Raw genomic sequence first — 22,030 nt, forward strand, 5'->3', positions numbered from 1 at the left:
ATGTTATGTTGAATTGGAAATCATGGGGGGTGGAGGGGGGGACGATGAATTCCAATTCAACAAATGAAATGAATTGTAATTCTGTAGAATTGCAATTCCCTCCAGCCAAACATTGTAATTTGGAAGTTCAAAGAATCGTGTTATAATTACATTTCAATTTCAATTAGAGCATCCGTAATAGTGGAGACATTTTGTGATTTTTGATGAGTTTTTTATAAGTGTGATTAGGAAAGAAAATATGAGAGGGGAGAGAAAAAAAAAACAAAAAATAAAGAATAAAGCAAAATTGATATATATATATATATATATATATATATATATATATATATATATATATATATATATAATAACAATTGTCAGGCGCTATCGCGCAGTGGTGACACTCATGTAGCTTAGGCGAGGGGGAAGTATTTTTCAGTGTGTCCCACTTTTCTGAAATATCTCTTCATTTGCAAGGAATCCAAACCCTCTCTCTCCTACCTTCTCTCTTCATTTATCTCTCCAATTTGTAAATATCTCCTATATATATATCTCTCTCTCCTACTGTCTCTTTTCAATTTGTCAGAAATATCTCCTAAATAACTATTGATATTGATGCTCTAACATCCAACCAAACACCTTAGATATGAGCAAATACCATTTTTGGTCCCACGAGTATTAGCAAAATGACAGTTTTGACCCACATTTAATTCCTACCAATTTTCATCACGACTATTGTTTTAGTACCAATTTTAATCTACGATTATTGTTGTAGTGTCAAATTTATCACGCTAATCACCCTTTCATTTAAGGCATGCCGAAATCTAAAATTTGTAGTGATATTTACGTAATTTTCAACTTAAAATCTTAATTTGAGTACTAACAAGGAAATTTAAACCCTAAGATCGATCTTAATTCGCAATTCTCATCCCCATCCTACCTTAATTTGAGGAGGAGAACTGTGAATTGGGATTGATCTTAGAGCTTAAATCTCTTTATTCATGTTAAAATTGGAATCTTAATTTAAAAATGATAAAAATACCCTTAATAATTTTATATTTTGGCATGTCTTAAACGAATGGGTGATCTGCGTGATGAATTTTGATACTAAAACAATAATCGTAGATGAAAATTGGTAGGAATTAAACATGTAAACTAAAACTATCATTTTACTAATACTCGTGGAGTTAAAATTGGTATTTGCTCCCTTAGATATGGATATCTCTTGAATGATGAAGTGTTTAGCCATCTGCACAGCCCTAAATGTAGGGTATAGATAACGAAACCCAATTTGCCTAAATAGAGAAACTTGAAGACATTTTCAACGAATGGAAACCTTTTTTTTTTTTAAGGAATTGAAAAGGTTAGGATTGAACTTGACTACTCCATAGTCCGTACTCACACCTTCTCACACTCTTTAGACCCCGTTTTATACGCAAAGACTATGTTGAAATTATATATTATATATTGATTTTAATTTTATTTTATTTTTTAAAGTCTCAATTAAAGTTATATCTCTCATTTATGTCCATGTTTTTAATGCTAATTATTTTATACATTGTGCTTTTAGAGTTGTAGTATATAATTTTTTGGACACAAATATCTATTACCGTTATAACTTCCGATTATCTTTTCCATTATTGTTATCATACACATGCATTCACCATATATTTTCTTATATTCTTTAATGATAATAATATACATATACATTATATATTAGATTATTATTATAATAAATAAATTTGATTTCATATAAACTTTAATTAGTAAGGGTTTATTAGTTATTTTAAAAACACTAGTTTTTTAAATAAGAGTTCAGTTTGTTTGGCAAAGCTTATTTAGGAGCTTATAGCTTATTTTAAGCTACTAATAAGCTATAAGCTCTGTTTTTTAATGTTCCCAAAATAAGCTCCTAGTTTAAAATAAGAGCTTATTTTGGAACGCTACTTTAGGTAGCGTTTCAAAATAAGCTCATAGCTTCTTAACTTTTTTCCATCTTTATCCTTATTATTTTAAAGAAATAACATAATTTACCCTTCCCAATTAAAATCCTTTTCTCTTCTCCTTTATCCGCAACTTTCACCGCAAATATTATTATTATTATTATTATTATTATTATTATTATTATTATTATTATTATTATTATTATTATTATTATTATTATTATTATGAGATTTGCAACAATATTGCTACTTCATTATGAGATGCTAGATCATGATTATGCTAATAGTTTTATTTCAAAATGTTAATTTTTTTTAAAAGATAAAATGTTAAATTTTAATAGAGTTTTTATCCAAAATGGTCCCTTGACTATTGCTCATTCTCAATTTTGCATTTCGACTTTCAATTGCACTCAATGTGGTCCCTTGACTTTTAAAAATTACCCCAAATTGGCCCTCCGTTAATTTTTTGGTCAACTGGGCGTTAAGTGGGGGGTATTTTAGACAATTCACAGTAAATGAGGTGGTCCTCCGTTACGACTCTCTCGGCGCCACCGTCGAAATCAGCGCTGCATTCTTTCCACAGCACATTAGCTCTAGCTGCTGCTCACCATCCTCCGGCTCACCCTTTCGAGGAAGGCTTCTCACATATGCTAGGGTTCCACCAGACCCCTCACTTCTTAACGCCGAACCAGATCGCAGACACAATTTCCGACGGCGGAGATGACGGCGGAGGAGGCGGAGGTAGTGGACAAGACAGAGAATTACTTGGGAAAAAGATATAGAGAAGATTTGTTCAAGTACGAAGGCTCAAGTAATCCCCAAGGAGAACCTTCCAATGCTAGAGGATCCGATTCGCTGTCGAATAAGCAATTGCCAGAGGATCCGATTCGCCGTCAGATAAGCAATTCAAAGTCGCCAGTATGCAATTGCCGGTGAGCGCCATCCCCAGCACATCCGGATTCGAATCGGGTCAGATGTGGGCTTTCTAAGCTAGCGGCGAAAACACCCTTCAAGCTGCCGAGTCCGACCAATCAACGGAGAAACCAACTGGAGGTGTATGGTTTTCTTAACCTGCGAAAATTTTGATGGAATACACCATCCTAGGGCTGCGATTATTTCACCGAGGCTGTGATGGTGGCATGGCTTCCGATAATTCCAACGACCAAGGTTTATCTCTTGAACTTCAACGTTTAATCTAGTTTTAATCTGTTTTTTTTTTTTTTTTTTTGGTGAATTTTCCGTGCGAAACCTCGAGATTAGAGTTGATGTTTCAAAACAGAAAGTTTCTAGGGCATTCTGACTTTGAAAACGGGGATTTTAGAGTGAATCATAAATACAAGGAATCAACAGGCTTTGGGTCAGAAAAATAGTGATCTTGCGAGATATTTTGCTCGTACTGAGCTTTCTCTGGAGGTTGATGCTGCTAGAATGAGGAAAAATAGTGGGAGGGGAGGTGACCCGTTCTGCGCCGAACAAAATGCGTGCATCGCCGGCGGGAGCTAGAAAGGGAGGTGACAAATTTATTGTGAATGGACGGAAATACCCCCAATCTTAACGCCCAATTGACGAAAAAGCTAACGGGGGACCAATTTAGGGTAATTTTTTAAAGTCAAGGGACCACATTGGATGCAATTGAAAGTCGAAATGTAAAATTGAGAATGAGCAATAGTCAAGGGACTATTTTGGGAAAAAATTTAATATGAAAACAAACTAATTTAAATTTTATGAAGATGTTCTTTTTAGTCTTTTTACATTTATCAACTTATCAAAAAATTAATTTTACCAAACACTTTCAATCATAACAGCTAGCTTAACAGCTCTTCAGTTTTCAGCTCCGAGCTTATAGCTTCTCAGCTTTCAGCTCCTAACTTATAACTTTTCAGCTAGGTTTGCCAAACAGAGCCTAAACTTTGAAACTTTTTTAAAAATATAACTAATCCTTTTTGACCTGGCTAGTAAACATCAGGTTTTCTACTAAGTAAGATATCAGTTCATATGTTATTGTCCCAAACCCAAAGGTCACACTCCTATCCGACGGAATAAGTATGCAGGAGGATGTAAATTACAGTAATTCAATAGCTCAATAAATATAGTCAAATTATCGGTGCGCATAAAGGATCAGTCACTTTGAGCATAATTCTCATTGGCAGTATCAAGTTTCAAATTGGTCCTCAAATATTGCGAACCAATGAGTTAAACCCGTGCGAGCCTTTGTTTTGACAGACTTGCTTGTAGCACTTAAAACTCAACAATCATTATTGTGTGGACCATGGGGCACACAGCTGTATGAACCACACTATCAAATAATGTATATTCAGTACATAAGTAATGTACTTTTAATATATTAATAATGTACATTGTATTCAGGAAAAATATATTATTTTAGTACTAAAAGTATATTATTTTGTATAATGTATATTCACAAATAATATATTTTGTGTATATTAAAAATATACTTTTTGTTATGGTCAATATAACACATTGTGGACCAATTTGCCCCTAAAACTAATGTAACATTACACAAAACGATAGGTATACAATATTCCTATGCCAAAAATTAATGATTTGAAAAAATACATTAAAATATACTTGTCCTTGAAAAACCAGAATAATGGTTCGAAGACCAGATCTTCACTCTGGATGAGAATTGGTATGAAAGCACTATGTTTTGTTCATACTACTGTACTAAGTTTTCTCTGGTCTTTGTTGAAATCTATACCACAAAACTAATTAAAAATAATAATATGCAGGTATATGTGTGTATACATATATAAACTACAAGTCTACAACGAACTCCTATCCATTCTATTTAGTCTGTTACTACCAAATTAAATAGTAACATTTCAAAAATGACATGCACGAAGCGTAAGAGCATATTTGCGGTTCGCTTCATTTCACTTGCTATAATTCTTTATAATTTCACATTCACGCAAGGAGATGGAGCCCAGAGTACTGCAGTAAGGTGTTTGGAGAGGGAGAGAGAAGCTCTTCTAGAGTTCAAGAAAGGGGTTTTTGATGAAGATGGCATTCTGTCTTCATGGGGAAGTGATGATGAGGATCACGAAAGAGCTCGAGAATGCTGTAAATGGTGGGGTGTTCGTTGCAGTGATGGCCATGTAACTGTTCTTGATCTTCACTGCCCTGTGGACGATCATGGCTTTCTGCTTCAGACGCCGCTGAGGGGAAAGGTTAGTCCTTCTTTGCTTCAACTGCAGCATCTGGGTTATCTTGATCTTAGTTACAATGATTTCCAGGGACATAACACCCCAGATTTCATTGGTTCCCTCCATAGTTTAAGAGTCTTGAATCTCAGTTCTGCTATGTTTTCTGGTAAACTTCCAAATCAGCTTGGGAATCTTACCAATCTCCAAGTTCTTGATCTGAGCGGAAATGACTTTCTTCCAATCTCAAGTCTTGAGTTTCTCTCTCATCTTTCTTCCCTGAAATACATTGATCTCACTGCCCTTCGTTTTGAACTGAGAGAGTTTGTGAAAACAAGTGTCACCCTCCCTAACTCCCTTGAGGAACTGAAACTCTCTTTTTGCGAACTCACTGATCTTACAATTTTCTCTGCTAATTCTTCTTCTTCCACCTCTCTTTCAGTGGTTGACTTGTCACTTAACAATCTCACTTCTCCTTCAGTTTTCAAATGGCTGCAAAACTTTAACACAACTCTCACTACCATTGACCTGTCACATAATGACAACTTAGGAGGCTCCATACCAGACGCATTTCAAGGAATGAAATTTCTCCGGAGCTTCAATCTTAGTTCAAACTATTTCACCGGAGGCATTCCCAACTCTTTGGGAAATTTGAGCCATCTCACCTCTCTGGAATTAAATTTTAATGTATTGAAAGAACCCCTTCCTGATCTACTTGAAAAGTTATCAAAACGTGCTGGAAAGTCTCTGCAGTTCTTGCGGTTAGATGGCAATGAACTCTTTGGTCCACTCCCAGATATTAGAACCCAATTTCCATTCTTGAGAAAGTTGAAAGCATCATATAACCACTTGAATGGTTCATTGCCGTCGAGCTTTGGAAGTCTTGAGGAATTAAAGCTGGCAAGTAACGAGATCACAGGGCTATTTCCAGACAACAGAAGTCTTGGAGTTGAATCCGGTCTTAGAGTTCTTGATTTGAGCCAAAATAAGATAACTGGATCATTGCCAGATTTATCGCCATTCTCATCAATGCAAGAGCTTCTTCTTGGTGGAAATCAGTTGAGAGGTGTCTTACCAGAAAGCATAGGCCAACTATCCAAGCTTCACAGTTTGGATGTCTCAGAAAATTCATTTGAAGGAGTAATAAATGAAGCCCACTTTTTGAAGCTTTCCAACTTAAAACTGCTCAAACTGTCGTTTAACTCGGGGCTATCTTTCAACTTCAGCCCTGATTGGAACCCTCCCTTTCAGCTACAAATCATACATTTCAAAGACTGCAAATTGGGTCCGAATTTTCCAAAATGGCTACGAACTCAGAGTGGATTCTCTGAGCTTGATATCTCCAGTACTGGCATTTCTGATACAATGCCTAACTGGTTTTGGGACCTGTGTTCCAAAGTAGAATACTTGGCCTTATCCAACAACAAGATTGATGGTGAACTGCCTGATTTGTCAACCAAGTTTGGTGTTTTTCCAGAAATTGATCTTAGCCATAACAATTTCCGGGGTCCAATACACTCACTCCCTCCAAAAGTAAAATCCCTTTATCTCTCAAACAATAGTTTTGTGGGTTCGATTTCTTTTGTGTGCAGAGTTCTCAAATTTATGTCTATAGACCTCTCAGATAATCAATTCTCTGGAGAGATTCCCGATTGCTGGCACCACCTCTCACGTCTCAACAATCTCAATCTTGCAAACAATAATTTCTCTGGGAAAGTTCCTCCCTCTTTTGGGTATCTGTATTATCTCAAAGAATTGCAATTGAGAAACAACAACTTCACTGGAGAATTGCCATCCTCATTGCAGAACTGCACATTACTGAGAATTTTAGATCTGGGGAGAAATCAGCTCACCGGGAGAGTCCCGTCATGGTTTGGAACATCTCTAGTGGACTTGATCATTGTTAGCCTTAGAGAGAACCGGTTCTTTGGAGAGCTTCCTCAGAGTTTGTGTCACCTTAACGACATTCATGTCTTGGATCTTTCTCAAAACAGAATTACTGGGAGAATTCCACACTGCTTGAGCAACTTTACATATTTGAGTTTGATACACAGTTCCTTCGGAACCACTATAGCAAGTAAAGCATTTTTTATCTTCCAAAATGACATTGATTCCTACATGTCTAACATTTTGATTCAGTGGAAATACAATGAGCGGGAATATAGTGGCCGATTGAGACTCCTGAAATTGATTGATCTTTCAAGCAATCTACTGGTAGGAGATATTCCTAAAGAATTTTCTAATCTTCATGGATTAATTTCCTTGAACCTGTCAAGAAACCAATTGACTGGGAAAATCAACCGGGAAATAGGTCAGATGGAAATGTTAGAATCTCTTGATTTGTCTCATAATCAACTCTCTGGTGAAATTCCAGTAAGTTTGGGGGGTTTGAGTTTTCTTCAAATTCTTGATTTGTCCAACAACAACCTGTCTGGGAAAATTCCATCAAGCACTCAAATGCAGAGTTTCAATGCATCTTCTTATGCCCACAACAGTGGACTGTGCGGTGATCCACTGCCCAAGTGTCCTAGAAATGTCCCAAACAAAGACGAAGATGAAGATGAAGATGAAGATGATGGGCTTATCACGCAGGGGTTTTACATATCAATGGTCCTGGGGTTCTCTCTTAGCTTCTGGGGATTTCTTGTCATTTTTTTCTTCAAAGGCTCATGGAGAGATGCCAGGACTTCAGAGACAGGCGGATGAGATGGTTTTGTGCAAACTGGGAAAAGATTATAGTTTAAAGTCCTTATTTCGAATGTATTATTGTACCACAATAAATGTTGTTGTCTACCATTGAGAACTCTTTTGTTATGGATCTTAACAAATGCAGTCAAGCTATATGTTTTGTTAAATTTAATTTTTTTAATCTATATATTTTAAAATTCGATACAATGGAGTTGGAGTATAGAGTTCATGAAAATACAGACTTTATTTACGGAGTACTAATTAAATGACCAGTGAACAAAACACACAAAATCTTCTAACTGACGTACTGCATTGTTTCTTCAAATTTCCGATGTAATGCACTTCTGCTGGTAGTGTTCATGCCCGGTTTATGCAAAATCCATCAGACATATCAAGGTTGTGAAAAAGGCTTTATGTATAGGCGTGATACCGAATGGAATGAAATGGAATGCCAAAAAGGGATTAATTGTAAAGAGCATATAAGCAACTAGTTAATAAAACTTACCATGCATCCCATCTGGTGTGGCCTAAACTTCCTCCACAGTCTTACCAAAGAAACTTTCATTTTTACATACACCCAATCTTTGGAATCATTTAAGAACATATAGTAGGGAAATCTCCATGAATCCGGCCTTGAGGAACAAAGTGACCATGCATGAAGTCCGGAAGCTTAGTGAAAAATCAAACACCATGGATATGTAAAACTCAAGTGTCAAAAGCCCACAATCTTCTTCATTGCCTTTCTATGGCCCAAGCCCCTAACCGGTCCAGGCACGAGCTCGGCCCGGGCAAACACAGCCATGGCAGCAAAGTATGTCAGCTTTGCTTCTATGGCTAAATGCCTAAAATTCTAAAAAAAAAATAGTAATTTTGATTGTGGCAGCTAAACTTATTACTTACTACTCATCCCTGCAACGTCCAACAGCCAAATATATTTGGTCGTTGCATGTAGCCTCTGTCGGAGGCTAGACTAGGCTTGGCCTCATGTTCTCGCCTCTCGGCCAGTGCAATGGCTAAATTTTTTTTGTTTTTTTCTTTTTATTTACCATTTTATCCTATAAATACTCTTATCCAATTTATGTTTAGCACACAAAAATTCTTAATCCGACACTTTCTTATTTCTACTCACAACAATTCTCCATAAATTAAAAACAAACCCAATTTAAAAGTCTTTTATAAATTTTTAATTTATCATCTAACATAGTTTAGTGAGTAAAAATCAAATGAACTTTATAAATTATACTACATTTCATAATATTTATAAGTTATCAAATAATATTAAGTAAATAAGTCTTATATAAAGTTTTAATAGTACAAGACTACAAGTTCAAATGTAGTTAACGTCATTTATAAATTTTAATTTAATATAAATTCATGTTAATTTTAAATTTTGAGATTAATAACAAAAATATTAATTTTAGAAAAGTGTGTTACGGTGTGTACTGTGTATATATACATTAATTATTATTCATGTATTAAGAGGTTGTGATAGCTTAATTGGAAAGAATTTAAATTAGTAATTAAAATTAAGAGGTTAAGGGTTTAAATCTCATTTCAAACAAAAATATATCAATTTATATAAAAATTTATATATTTAAAACAAAATAAACAATATAATAAATCATTAAATGACGTTAAATACATTTAAACTTGTAGTCTTGTACTATTAAAACTTTATATAAGACTTAATATTATTTGATAACTTATAAATATTATAAAATGTAGTATAATTTATAAAGTTCATTTGATTTTTACTCACTAAATTATGTTAGAGTGATAAATTAAAAATTTATAAAAGAATTTTAAATTGGGTTTGCTTTTAATTTATGGAGAATTGTTGTGAGTAGAAGTAAGAGAGTGTAGGATTAAGAATTTTTGTGTGATAAAAATAAATTGGGTAAGGACATTTATAGGGATAAATTAGTTGTGTTTGTCCGGGCCTGGGTCGTGCCTGGACCATGCCTGGGCCGGTTAGGAGCTTGGGCCGTGCTCGGGCCTGGGCCAAGGGCCGGTTTCGTGCTGGGCTCGAATTATTTTAAAAAGGACTTGAACCGCCCCTTAATAAGCCGGTTCCGGTTTGAGCTAAGCCCGACTCAAGCCCAATGAGGCCCAGGTCCACTTTTTTTCGGGCCGATTCAAGGTTGGTTTGACCTTGAACCGGCCCGTGACCACCTCTACTATGAGCCAGTCTCGAGCTGTGCTAGCCGAGACCCAGGACCAATCCGATCCCGACCCAGGCTCGGACTTTGGCCAGCTCTACTACTTGATATATTTGGCAAGACTTATGTTAATTGTTAACTTAAAAAAAAAAATCTAAATATTTCCAAAAAAAAGTTATAAATCATTTTTTTTTTGAAAACAAAATTTCTAAATCATCTGCTTCTTCACTCAGCTTCTTCGATTCAGATTCATTTCTTCCTTAGCTTCACCGCCATCTTTGCTTCTTCCTTCACCACTTCACCATCTTCTTCGTACGGTCGTCTCATTCAGCCCTTCATTCGCCGTCATCTTCTTAGTTCACGATGTACCAGCAGCAGCTCCAGCAAGGCAGCAGCAGCAACTCCGGCGTAGCTTCGCGACTCCGACAACGACGACGTAGATCTACGTTCTCCGGCGACGAGCAAGCTTCCAGCTTGGAGTGGCGACGAGTTTCCGGCGACCACGATAGTAGTTCCGGCGGTGGAGGTTACGTTCGACGTGCGGCGGCTCTGCTTCGATCTACAGACTACTACAGTACTGTTCAGTATTTTGTTGCTTTTCGAATTTCCGAAAAATAGATTTTAGTTGTTTGAACTTCAATCTAAGTTTTAGGAGCTAAATAGGTGATTCTTTAGCCAAACCTGTCGATTAGATTTGATTGCCCAATTCAGATTATGTCTGTTAGGGCTGTAGAAGAACCGTTTTGATCGGTTAATAACCCGATTCAGCATTAGCTATTTGCATATAATAGTTGGAATTGTTCCCTTGAAAATTGTTAAATTGCTGCATTCCTGGAGAACTGGCTTTTTGAAAAAATATAAAAATAAAAATATATTCAGTTGTGAAGGCTAGTTTTGTTGAGTTTCTTTTTGAGCATTCAACTTGGTATGCATTGCAGTGAGCGTAAAGTGGCAAAAGGAGGTGTTTCCTGCCGTGGAAATTGATACTAGCCAGCCTCCATGTCTTCAAATGCCAGCTATTTGATCTGACTGGGGTGCCACCTGAAAGGCAGAAGATTATGGTTAAAGGTGGTTTATTGAAGGTATGCATTGCAGTGAGCGTAAAGTGGCAAAAGGAGGTATTAGAAACTTCTATTTACCTGATTTTTTAATTGCTTTACTTGGACGATTGTCATTCTTCTAGTGCTAAATTCAATTTCTGTTATTGAGAAATTGCTTCTTCTTTCACCATTTAGGATGATGCAGATTGGTCAAAACTGGCAGTGAAAGAGGTACATGATTTCCTGTTGCTAATTTTATTAAACTCTTATTCACTAAAGAAGTTGCCAGCAATTAAATATATTTGACTTTGGTATTTCTTTTAGGGACAAAGGTTAATGATGATGGGCACTGCTGATGAAATTGTCAAGGCTCCAGAAAAAAGCCCTGTGTTTGTTGAAGATATGCCAGAAGAGGAGCAAGTTATTAATGTGGTGAGTATTTTGAAATTTATGTCACATATAATTTGATAGTTGGTGTAAATACTGGAACTTTCATGGATGATTTGATCTGCTTAGGTCACTTATCTCTCATTTGATTTGTTTTATCTCACACTGCATGTGACATTAGTTTGCTACTTTGTATTTGTATTATTTTTGCGTCTGTGCCATACGCGTCTTTAAAGACGCGTATTGTCATTTAGTAAAGACGCAAATGACTCATTTTGTACTAGTGTATGTTTGGTTAGGTCGATTAATCTATTGGAAAGCATCAGTTTTCCACAGGTTAAGCTCCACCGCTTTTTTTCATTTTTCTTTGATAGTATGATCAAAATAATTATCCACCATCAAGTGGGGCATTTTGTCCCCGGACTTAGCGTAGTGGTTTGTCGTCTGACTTGATGTTATGGCTGGATTTGATTCCTTGTGTGCCCATGAAAACTAAGATCTGACTAGTGAGTTAATTGCATGACTAGCTCTAGTGGTAGGGTTCAATCGGCCCATGATCCAAAATGGGGTAAGGACACCATGAGTTATTGAGTCACTGTGATTTATCCTTTTATAATTATGTTAAATCAGCCCATGGCGAGATGGATTTCTCTTTTTGTGGGCAAAAATAGCATAATAAATTGTAGAGTCAGCATTGAATTGAGGATGTCAAATAGGCATTTATGACGATTTATAAAGGAGTTGTAAATAGTAGACAGCAACACTTATTGTGATACAATACGTTGGAAATAAGATTTTTAAACTATTGATTGAAACACAAATATCTCTTTATTCTTCTCCCAAATACTGCCTACTAAACCAACAAATATCCCTTTATTGCTCTTGCTGCTGCAATGCTGCAGGTAGTATCTTTTCCCAGCTAGTTTGCACAAAACAAACGGATCCGCTAGGTTTCAAGAAAGGCTTTAATTAGTATTAGTGTATGAAAGAAAGTGCAAAATGGGTTCTTTTAAACTATTATGGAGTGAGCATATGAGACTTACCAGTTATCATTCACATTTCACGGCACTTAAGCCTCCTCTGCAGTCTAACCAAATTAACTTTGACAATCACATAAACCCAGTCTGTGAAGTCATTTAAGAACCTGTAATAGGCGTATCTCCAAGAGTGTTTGAGGAACAAAGTGACAAGAAAGCCCCAGAAGCTAAGAGAGAATCCCAGGGCCATTGATATGTAAAACCCCGGGGTGATAATCCCATCATCTTCGTCCTCTTCTTTGTTTTTGGGTGTTGGAACATTTCTAGGACACTGGGGGAGTGGATCACCGCACAATCCACTGTTTTGGGCATAAGAGGATGGATTGAAACTCTGCAATTGAGTGCTTGTTGGAATTTTCCCAGACAGGTTGTTGTTGGACAAGTCAAGAATTTGAAGAAAACTCAAACCAGCCAGGCTTATTGGAATTCCTCCGGAGAGTTGATTATGAGACAAATCAAGAGATTCTAACCTTCCCATCTGGCCTATTTCCGGAATGATTTTCCCAGTCAAATGGTTTCTTGACAGGTTCAAGGAAATTAATCCGTGAAGACTAGAAAATTCTTCTGGAATATCTCCTGCCAGTAGATTGCTCGAAAGATCAATCACTTTCAAGAGTCTCAACTTCCTACTATATTCCTGCTCATTGTATTTCCATTGAATCAAAATGTTGGTTATGTAGGGATCATATTGGAAGGCAAAAAATATTTTGCCTGCTAGGGTGGTTCCATAGGAGCTCTTTGTCAAACTCAAAAATGTGAAGTTGCTCACGCAATGTGGAATTCTCCCTGCAATTCTGTTCTGAGAAAGATCCAAGACACGAATGTCGCTAAGATGACACAAACTCAGAGGAAGCTCTCCATAGAACTGGTTCTCTCTAAGGCTAACAATGATCAAGTCCACTAGAGATGTTCCTAACCATGACGGGACTCTCCTGGTGAGCTGATTTTTCCCCAGATCTAAAATTCTAAGTAATGTGCAGTTCTGCAATGAGGATGGCAATTCTCCAGTGAAGTTGTTGTTTCTCAATTGCAATGCTTTGAGAGAATACAGATACCCAAAAGAGGGAGGAACTTTCCCAGAGAAATTATTGTTTGCAAGATTGAGATTGTTCAGACGTGAGAGGTGATGCCAGCAATCTGGAATCTCTCCAGAGAATTGATTATCCGAGAGGTCTATCGACATATATTTGAGAACTCTGCACACAAAAGAAATCGAACCCACAAAACTATTGTTTGAGAGATAAAGGGATTTTACTTTTGGAGGGAGTGAGTGTATTGGACCCCGGAAATTGTTATGGCTAAGATCAATTTCTGGAAAAACACCAAACTTGGTTGACAAATCAGGCAGTTCACCATCAATTTTGTTGTTGGACAAGTCCAAGTATTCAACTTTGGAACACAGGTCCCAAAACCAGTTTGGCATTGTATCAGAAATGCCAGTACTGGAGATATCAAGCTCAGAGAACCCACTCTGAGTTCGCAGCCATTTTGGAAATTTTGGACCCAATTTGCAGCTTGTGAAATGCATGACATCTAGCTTAAAGGGAGGGATCCAATCAGGGCTGAAGTTGAAAGATAGCCCCGAGTTGAAGGACAGCTTCAGCATTTTTAAGTTGGAAAGCTTCAAAAAGTGGGCTTCATTCATCACTCCTTCAAATGAATTTGCTCTAACATCCAAACTTTGAAGCTTGGATAGTTGGCCTATGCTTTCAGGTAAGACACCTCTCAACTGATTTATACCAAGAAGAAGCTTTTCCATTGATGGGAATGGCGTTAAATCTGGCAACGTTCCTGATATGTTATTTTGGCTCAAATCAAGAACTCTAAGACCAGACACAATTCCAAGACTTTTGATGTCTGGAAATGACCCCGTGATCTCGTTACTTTCCAGGTCTAGTTCCTCAAGACTTGGAGGCAGTCCAAAGCTCGACGACAATGAACCATTCAAGTTGTTATATGATGCTTTCAACTTTCTCAAGAATGGAAATTGGGTTGTAATATCTGGGAGTGGACCAAAGAGTTCATTGCCATCTAACCGCAAGAACTGTAGCGACTTCCCAGCACGCTTTGATAACTTTTCAAGTAGATCAGGAAGGGGTTCTTTCAATCCATTAAAATTTAACGCCAGAGAGGTCAAATGGCTCAAATTTCCCAAAGAGTTGGGAATGCCTCCGGTGAAATTGTTTGAACTAAGATTGAAGCTCCGGAGAAATTTCATTCCTTGAAATGCGTCTGGTATGGAGCCTCCTAAGTTGTCATTATGAGACAGGTCAATGCTAGTGAGAGTTGTGTTAAAGTTTTGCAGCCATTTGAAAACTGAAGGAGAAGTGAGATTGTTAAGTGACAAATCAACCACTGAAAGAGAGGTTGAAGAAGAAGAATTAGCAGAGAAAGGTGTAAGATCAGAGAGTTTGCAATAGGAGAGTTTCAGTTCCTCAAGGGAGGTAGGGAGGGTGACACTTGTTTTCACAAACTCTCTCACTTCAAAACGAAGGGCAGTGAGATCAATGTATTTCAGGGAAGAGAGATGAGAGAGAAACTCAAGATTTGAGATGGGAAGAAAGTCATTTCTGCTCAGATCAAGAACTTGGAGATTGGTAAGATTCCCCAGCTGATTTGGAACTTTACCAGAAAACATAGCAGAACTGAGATTCAAGACTCTTAAACTATGGAGGGAACCAATGAAATCTGGGATGTTATATCCCTGGAAATCATTGTAACTAAGATCAAGATAACCCAGATGCCGCAGTTGAAGCAAAGGACTCACCTTTCCGCGCAGCGGCGTCTGAAGCGGAAAGCCATAATCGTCCACAGGGCAGTGAAGATCAAGAACAGTTACATGGCCATCGCTGCAACGAACACCCCACCATTTACAGCATTCAAGAGCTCTTCCCCATGAAGACAGAACGCCATCTTCATCCAAAACCCCTTTCTTGAACTCTAGAAGAGCTTCCCTCTCCCTCTCCAAACACCTTACTGTAGTGTTCTGGGCTCCAACTCCTTGTGTGAAAGTATGAATAAAAATAGCAATAAGTGAAATGAAGTGAACAAGTGCAGTGTAATTGCTCTTACGCATTTTGCATGCCATTTTTGAAATGTTATTATTTTATTTAGTAGTAACAGAATAGAATTGATCTGAGTGGAGTTCTTTGTAGAGTTTGTAGTGAATATATACACACATATAGGAGTAGGAGGATGCATATTATTATTTTAATTTAGTGGCATCTCTTTCAACAAAGACCAGACCATAGAAGACTTGATAAAGTAGTATGAGTAGCTAGTGTGAACAAATTAAAGTAAAGTCCTTTCGTACCAAATGCACTCTTCGTCAAGGAAACAAAGACCCATATCTGGTCTTCCAACGACCGTCTTCGTCCAAGAAATTAATAAAGAACACAAATCAGAAACCATGGTAGCCATAGCTGCCAGATATGATCTTTTTTTAATTTTTTTTTTTAAATTTTGGAAGAAGATAATATGGTGAATATGTGAGTTGATATCCTATGTGGTAGACAAACCATGATGTTTAATACACATTAATTGAGTTTTAATATACCCTCAACTCCCCAAGTAGTGATTGATTTAACTTTATTTAAAAAATAAAAAAAAAAAAAACATATGAAAATTTACTCAACTTTTGTTCCAAAAAAAAATAAATAAAAATACTAGAATTGAAGTCAATAATTACTTTCAACGTAGTTCATGCGTATAAAACGGGCCTAAGGACTAGAAAATCCTGACAGTCTTTCAATTCCTTGGAAAATACGAGTGTTTTCATTAGTTGAAAATGTTTTCAAATTCCTTGGAAAATAGGAGTGCACTCTCATCCATTAAAAGAGATCGGGAGTTCAAACTCTCTTTCGAAAAAATCAATCTGGTCAACGCTTTGCCCTTTAATTGGGTCGGTCCAATGCAAATGAGAATTAGTCTGAGTATGATACGAGCTTAAAGCTGCCTCTTATAGTTAGGGCCTATTCAGGACACCTCATGATCTGACCTAAATCATGATATTTAATTTACCCGTAAAACTGATTGAGTTTTTCGTGGAGTATTATTTTTCTTATACATAAATCTTCAACCCTTAAGTATTATATTTTTCTATCAAAAGTATCATATTTTTAAAAAATATTACGAAGTACAATTTTTCTTATAAGTAATAATCAATTTATCTATTATTAGTATTGCAATTTTTCCTCATAAGTAATAATCAATTAATTTATCTATAATTAGCATTACACTTTATCTCATAAATAAGTGTCTAATTTCTAAATATTACATTTTTTTTTTCAAAAGTATCACATTTTCCTCATAGGTAACAATAATCAATTTATTTTGATTATTATTACAATTTCATATTTTCATCATTACATTTTTATCTAAACTCAATCCGTCTCACGAAAAATAATCTATGAAATGGTCTCAAAATAGCTTAATTGATAGGCCATATAATTTTTATTTTGTCCGCACAAATCTAGCTCACTAGCCCTATATAGGCAGAGGCAAAAAATTTCACCCTACAGTAATTTGGGTTTCGTTTTGTGTACGCTAAATTTAGAGCTGCCCATATATATTTTGGAAAAACAGTGAGAAATTTGCAGGAAAGCTAAGTGGGTTTGCTGACAGATTAGTTAATAGTAACAAGAATTTCATGGCAGGTTTGAGAAAATTAAAACAAATCCTCCCTCCTGAGTCCTGACACATTTTTGGTCCAAAATCATGAATAACTTTTGCTGTGAAGTGCAGTGGGCCTGTTTAGGCAATCTGGGTTTCGTTATCCGTACGCTAAAATTTAGGCCTGCCCAAATCACTAAAATTTAAACACTTCATTCAAGAGATCAGAGATGATTCATATATACATATATTATTGGATCTTTCTAAAGAATTATAGAATTTTCAAGTCTTGGAATGTCAATGCCTGTTAGTTAAAATGATAATTTTAAGGCACAAGTGTCAAATAGACCCATCTACTATTGCGAAGTGTTCAATTCTCACCACGAACTAAATTAAGTGTCAAATAGGCTCATCTACCAGCTACATTTGTTCGATTAGAATTTTTTACAGGTTGCTAGTAGGTTGCCTATCTAATTATTAAAAATAAATAAATAAATAGAATAAAAAATTAAAAAAAAAAAAAGAATATCAGCCACTGGCTGTCCGGTGAGGACAGCCGGTGGCTGCCCTTTCGCAGACAGCTGCGCCGGACAGCCGGTGGCTGATAATCTTTTTTTAATTTTTTAATTTTTTAAATTTTTTATTCTATTTATTTATTTATTTTTAATAATTAAATAGGCAACCTGTAAAAAATGTCAATCGAACAAATTTAGCTGATAGATAGGCCTATTTGACACTTAATTTAGTTCGTGGTGAGAATTGAGCACTTCGCAGTAGTAGATGGGTCTATTTGACACTTGTACCTAATTTTAAATATCTATTTTGTGGTATAAAATTACAAATATATGTGGGATTCATTTTCAATTTGGTTGAGTCAAATTGGATTCATGTTCTTCGTAGTAAAATGAAGAAATCAATATATTATACGCTCGAGAGAAATAATAAATTGACCACCCTCTGAATTAACTGATGTATAGGCAGTGAGTATTCAACATGGAATAGCAATTTTCTTGGATGCAAATCTGCTGAGATTAATGACTAAGGACATTTATACTTCTCCCAAAAGGTTAAATCTTTAACTCCAAGGGCTCTACCCATCCAACCCGACAAAATATTTGGAAGGATGTAAATCACCGTAACTCAATGGCTCAACAGACAGGGTCAAATGTCATACAGACACACAAAAAATCTGTCCACTTTGGATATAATCTCTATATATTGTTGCTACCGAAGTTCGAATCTTGTTAAAGACAAATTGCAAGAACAGTGGGAAATTTCTAGGGGTGGGCGTTTCAGGATTCGGTTTAGTTTTTTCGGTTTCGGTATTTTACTATTTTAGTATTAAAAAAAAAATGATACCATTAGATTTAATATTATAGTTCGGTTCGGTTTGAAAAAGTTTGAGTTCAATTCAGAATTGGTTTGGTTCGGTTTAAGAACCCCAAATTTTAATATTTTCTAATTTACAAACAAACTACCAAACAATACATATTCACATAGTCAAAATCTAAAGTCTAAACATTATATAACAAAATAGCAATCTAAAGTCTAAGTTGGCTCACTTGGAATGTTTTATTGACAAGATGAAAAATCATTTATCTGTATAGTTAATATTTAGAGAACAAGTGTTAAATACTTTATAATTAATTTTTGGACACAATCCGTCATTGCTAGTGCACTGGAATATTATTTTTCAGTGCACTAGAAATATATTCCAGCATTAGAAAATAATTCCAGTGTACTGAAAATCAAAATTAGAATGATGTTAAAGCACATTAATTTCATAAAAACTTGAAACTGAGGAAAATACTTAATATTGTAAGAATAACTAAAGTTAGATATAATTGTGAGGTAAAAAACAATTGCAGCAAACAACAAAAATTCAAAGTAGAGAGCAAGTCATAAAGAAATCACATAAAAAATTTAAGAGAAATACCAGTGAAAATAAGAACTAAACGGCATAGCAAACATCAAAAGACTTGAATTTACTTTTATTATTATTATTATTATTATTATTTTATTTTAAAAAAATCGTTCGGTTCAGTTCGCTTGTTAACCTATCCATTCAGTATACAAGAATCCATTATCGTTTGATTTTTTGGTATATTACTAGTTCGGTTCGGTTCGGAAAACCGAATTTTCACCCTTAGAAATTTCACAGTAAAAGCCAAGTGCTGATAGATCTATTCTTAAAGTTTTGGTAATTTCCTACTTTTTAAAAATCAGAAACTGCCAAGACAATTGAGATAAAATTGCAATAAATTCAACATTTGACTATATTATATTTGGTATTTCATATATACTTGTCTGTCTGGTAGTAAATTATAATGCAATTTCGGGGGGAAAAAAATAACAAACCCAGGGTATTAGTCAGTCAATTTTTTGTCTTCACTGCATATAAGAAATATTTCGCAGAGACAGAATTGCATTGACTATAAAATAAACAAAAGAATGACATTTTTTTTATCCATTAATTTGGATATATTAGCAGAAATTAATGAGTAATGACATTGTTAAGCTAATTGATTAAGTCAACCTCGGACATAACGGAAGACCGGAAGTGTGGAATTGAGTGATGAGTTGTTTGGATGAATCTTCCATGCAAACGATTCCTTGATAGGCTGCGCGCAGGGGAAAGAAATCAAAACCGTGTTAACATATTTTTCTGCAACAGACTTTGAGTCTTTTTATTTTTTTATTTTTTACTTAGGTGATTCTACATTTGCCTAAGAATGTGTTTGGTTCACATATAGAAATTGAAATCAAAAAAGAAATCAAATATTTGGTAATGATAATGGTTTTGGTGAAAGTATTTTGCATGTTTGGTAATAGGTGTAATTGAAATGTTTAGTTATGCATGACCCAATAATAGGAATAAAAGTTTTACAAATAGAAAATAAAAAAACTCAAGGCAATTAATCGTAATATAATGACATCCAAAACAATGTGGACAAAAATCAAAACAAGAATTAAAAAACATCAATTTGGAAGGCCCTGAATGAGAGTCCAGCTGACAACCATGCGCAAATTATGCCGTGGAAACGTGTTCACCATGCTTGGTGAACACGCTTCCAAACGACGTCGTTTTTGGTGTCTTTTAAAAAAAAAAAATACACTGTTCTATTAACGGCGTTAGCACCGAGTTTGAAGGCAGTTTCACAATTCTTTGCGGTTGATTCTTTCCTATTCGCAATTCTTTGAAGGCAGTTCTGATCCGACATTCGCGATTCTTTCCTATTCGCGATGGAGGAGACGACGGTTCGAGGAGAAGATTCGACCGATATGATTTCTGCGATTCCAGGTTGCGTTCGATTTTATGCGTTTGATCTGGTTTGATTTATGAGATAGAGCATGTTGAAGATTTAGTTGTTTTTATTGGTATTTGTTCAGTATCTATGCAGTTTGAATGTTCATAATGTCGTAATTGTGTATTAGTACCATGTTTCTGTTATGAATTTTACAATATGAGATTATGTATTTTCTGTTACGCAATTATAAATTTTGATACTCTGTTCATGCATGTGGTATGAATATTCATAATGTAATAGTACTATGTTCATAACATATTAACTGGTATGTTACACTGTTTGCATATACTCAGTGAATGAAGACTTTGTTGGTGATTCAATAAGCACTGATCAAGCAGAGTTAAACATTGACATTGTTGGCTCGTCTTCAAGTCCAGGTTCTTTTTATTAGTTTGCGTATCATGAATGTTGTTTCTGGTAGGTGTAGGTACTGATTCATGGTGATTATATGCAATTTGAATGTCAATAATGTTGTGATTGGTATTAATACTCTGTTCACGTTATGAATTTACAGTTTTGAGGTTATGAATTTTCTGTTATGTTATTATGAATTTTCTATATGAGATTATGAATTTTATGTTATGAGATTATGAATTTTATGCTATGAGCATATGAATTATGTGTATCTGTTATTGATGGACAATATGTTCTTCTTATGTAGAGCATGGCTGGATTTATTCGGCATTCCCCATCCCCCCTCTACTTAAATGAAGAATATATTTCCATCAAACTTATTTCTGTTATGATATTATTCACTATCTATGCAGCTTTGAATGTCCATAATGTCACAAATGTTATTGATACTCTGTCTCTGTTATGAACTTTCTGATATGATATTATGAATTTTATTCTGTGTGATTTTGAATTTTCTATTGTAGCATATTATATTCATTATAGGTGAACTGCACATTCATATTTTAGTAGTTGGTATAGGTGTGGTTATATTTTTGTTGCAATTGCAGTTGATGAAGACTTGGTTGGTGTTGTAGTAAGCAATGGTGATGAAGCTTTTGAGTTATATAATGGATATGCATACAGAGTGGGTTTTAGTGTGAGGAAATGCCAACAACGTTATAAAGCATCTACTAAGTCAATTCAGATGAAGAGGTTCTTCTGTGCTAAGGCTGGGTATAAGGAGAAACCAAATAGTGGTGTTAAGCTTTATTAAAAAATTGATATAAGGACTGGTTGTGGTGCACTTGTTCAGTTTGATGTTGGGGGTGATGGGATGTGGACAGTTACAAAACATGTGAAAGAGCACAATCATGAGTTATGTTCATTTGGCAAGAGTCATCTGCTCCGTTCTCATAGAAGAGTGGGAAATAATCATCTTGAATATTTAAAAGATATGAAGAATAGTGGTGTTGCATTGGCGGATGGTATGAGGTTTTTGAAACATCAGTCAGGGGGTTCTCCATTGGTTGGCTTTACCAACCGCGATGCTTACAATTCGATGGCTTCTGAGAGTTTGAAGTGTTTGGATGGAACTGATTCCAATTCTTTGATTGAAATATTCAAGAGGAGGCAATCTAATGAGGCTGATTTCTTTTTTGATTTTGAAGTTGATTTGGATGGAAGATTGTGTAGTTTTTTTTGGAGGGATGGTCAAATGAGAAGGGATTATGAGGTGTTTGGTGATTTGTTAGTGCATGATACAACATATCGCACTAACAAATATGATATGATTTGTGGTCCTTTTGTAGGGATGAACCATCAT

At 35.6% G+C, this 22,030-nt stretch overlaps 2 protein-coding genes and 1 long non-coding RNA gene across 3 annotated transcripts; 2 read left to right on the plus strand and 1 right to left on the minus strand.

The window, feature by feature from the left end:
• Positions 1-4,771: 4,771 nt before the first annotated feature.
• LOC109192850 (receptor-like protein 12) lies at positions 4,772-7,836 on the plus strand. Its single transcript, XM_019343551.1, has one exon. The coding sequence runs from the start codon at positions 4,772-4,774 to the stop codon at positions 7,787-7,789; it is 3,018 nt and encodes a 1,005-aa protein (XP_019199096.1). The 3' UTR covers positions 7,790-7,836.
• A 2,351-nt stretch (positions 7,837-10,187) lies between these two features.
• Positions 10,188-11,503, plus strand: LOC109193031. The gene is made up of 4 exons (XR_002056187.1): positions 10,188-10,504; positions 10,869-11,012; positions 11,166-11,201; positions 11,295-11,503. It is a non-coding gene; the product is annotated as an uncharacterized LOC109193031 (long non-coding RNA).
• Positions 11,504-12,500: 997 nt separating this feature from the next.
• Positions 12,501-15,307, minus strand: LOC109192851 (receptor-like protein 12; the record flags this gene model as incomplete). Its single annotated transcript, XM_019343552.1, has 2 exons — positions 15,234-15,307; positions 12,501-15,114 (listed from the first exon to the last, which is right to left on the minus strand). Coding segments are annotated over exons 1-2 (2,688 nt in total), but the record flags the coding sequence as incomplete, so codon positions are not given.
• Positions 15,308-22,030: the final 6,723 nt, after the last annotated feature.

Source organism: Ipomoea nil, unplaced genomic scaffold, assembly GCF_001879475.1.
Source record: "Ipomoea nil cultivar Tokyo-kokei standard unplaced genomic scaffold, Asagao_1.1 scaffold1834, whole genome shotgun sequence".
NCBI lineage: Eukaryota > Viridiplantae > Streptophyta > Magnoliopsida > Solanales > Convolvulaceae > Ipomoea > Ipomoea nil.

Bases quoted from the DNA above. Each gene is read 5' to 3' on its own strand.
- LOC109192850 (XM_019343551.1), top strand. From the start codon at position 4,772: ATGACATGCACGAAGCGTAAGAGCATATTTGCGGTTCGCTTCATTTCA.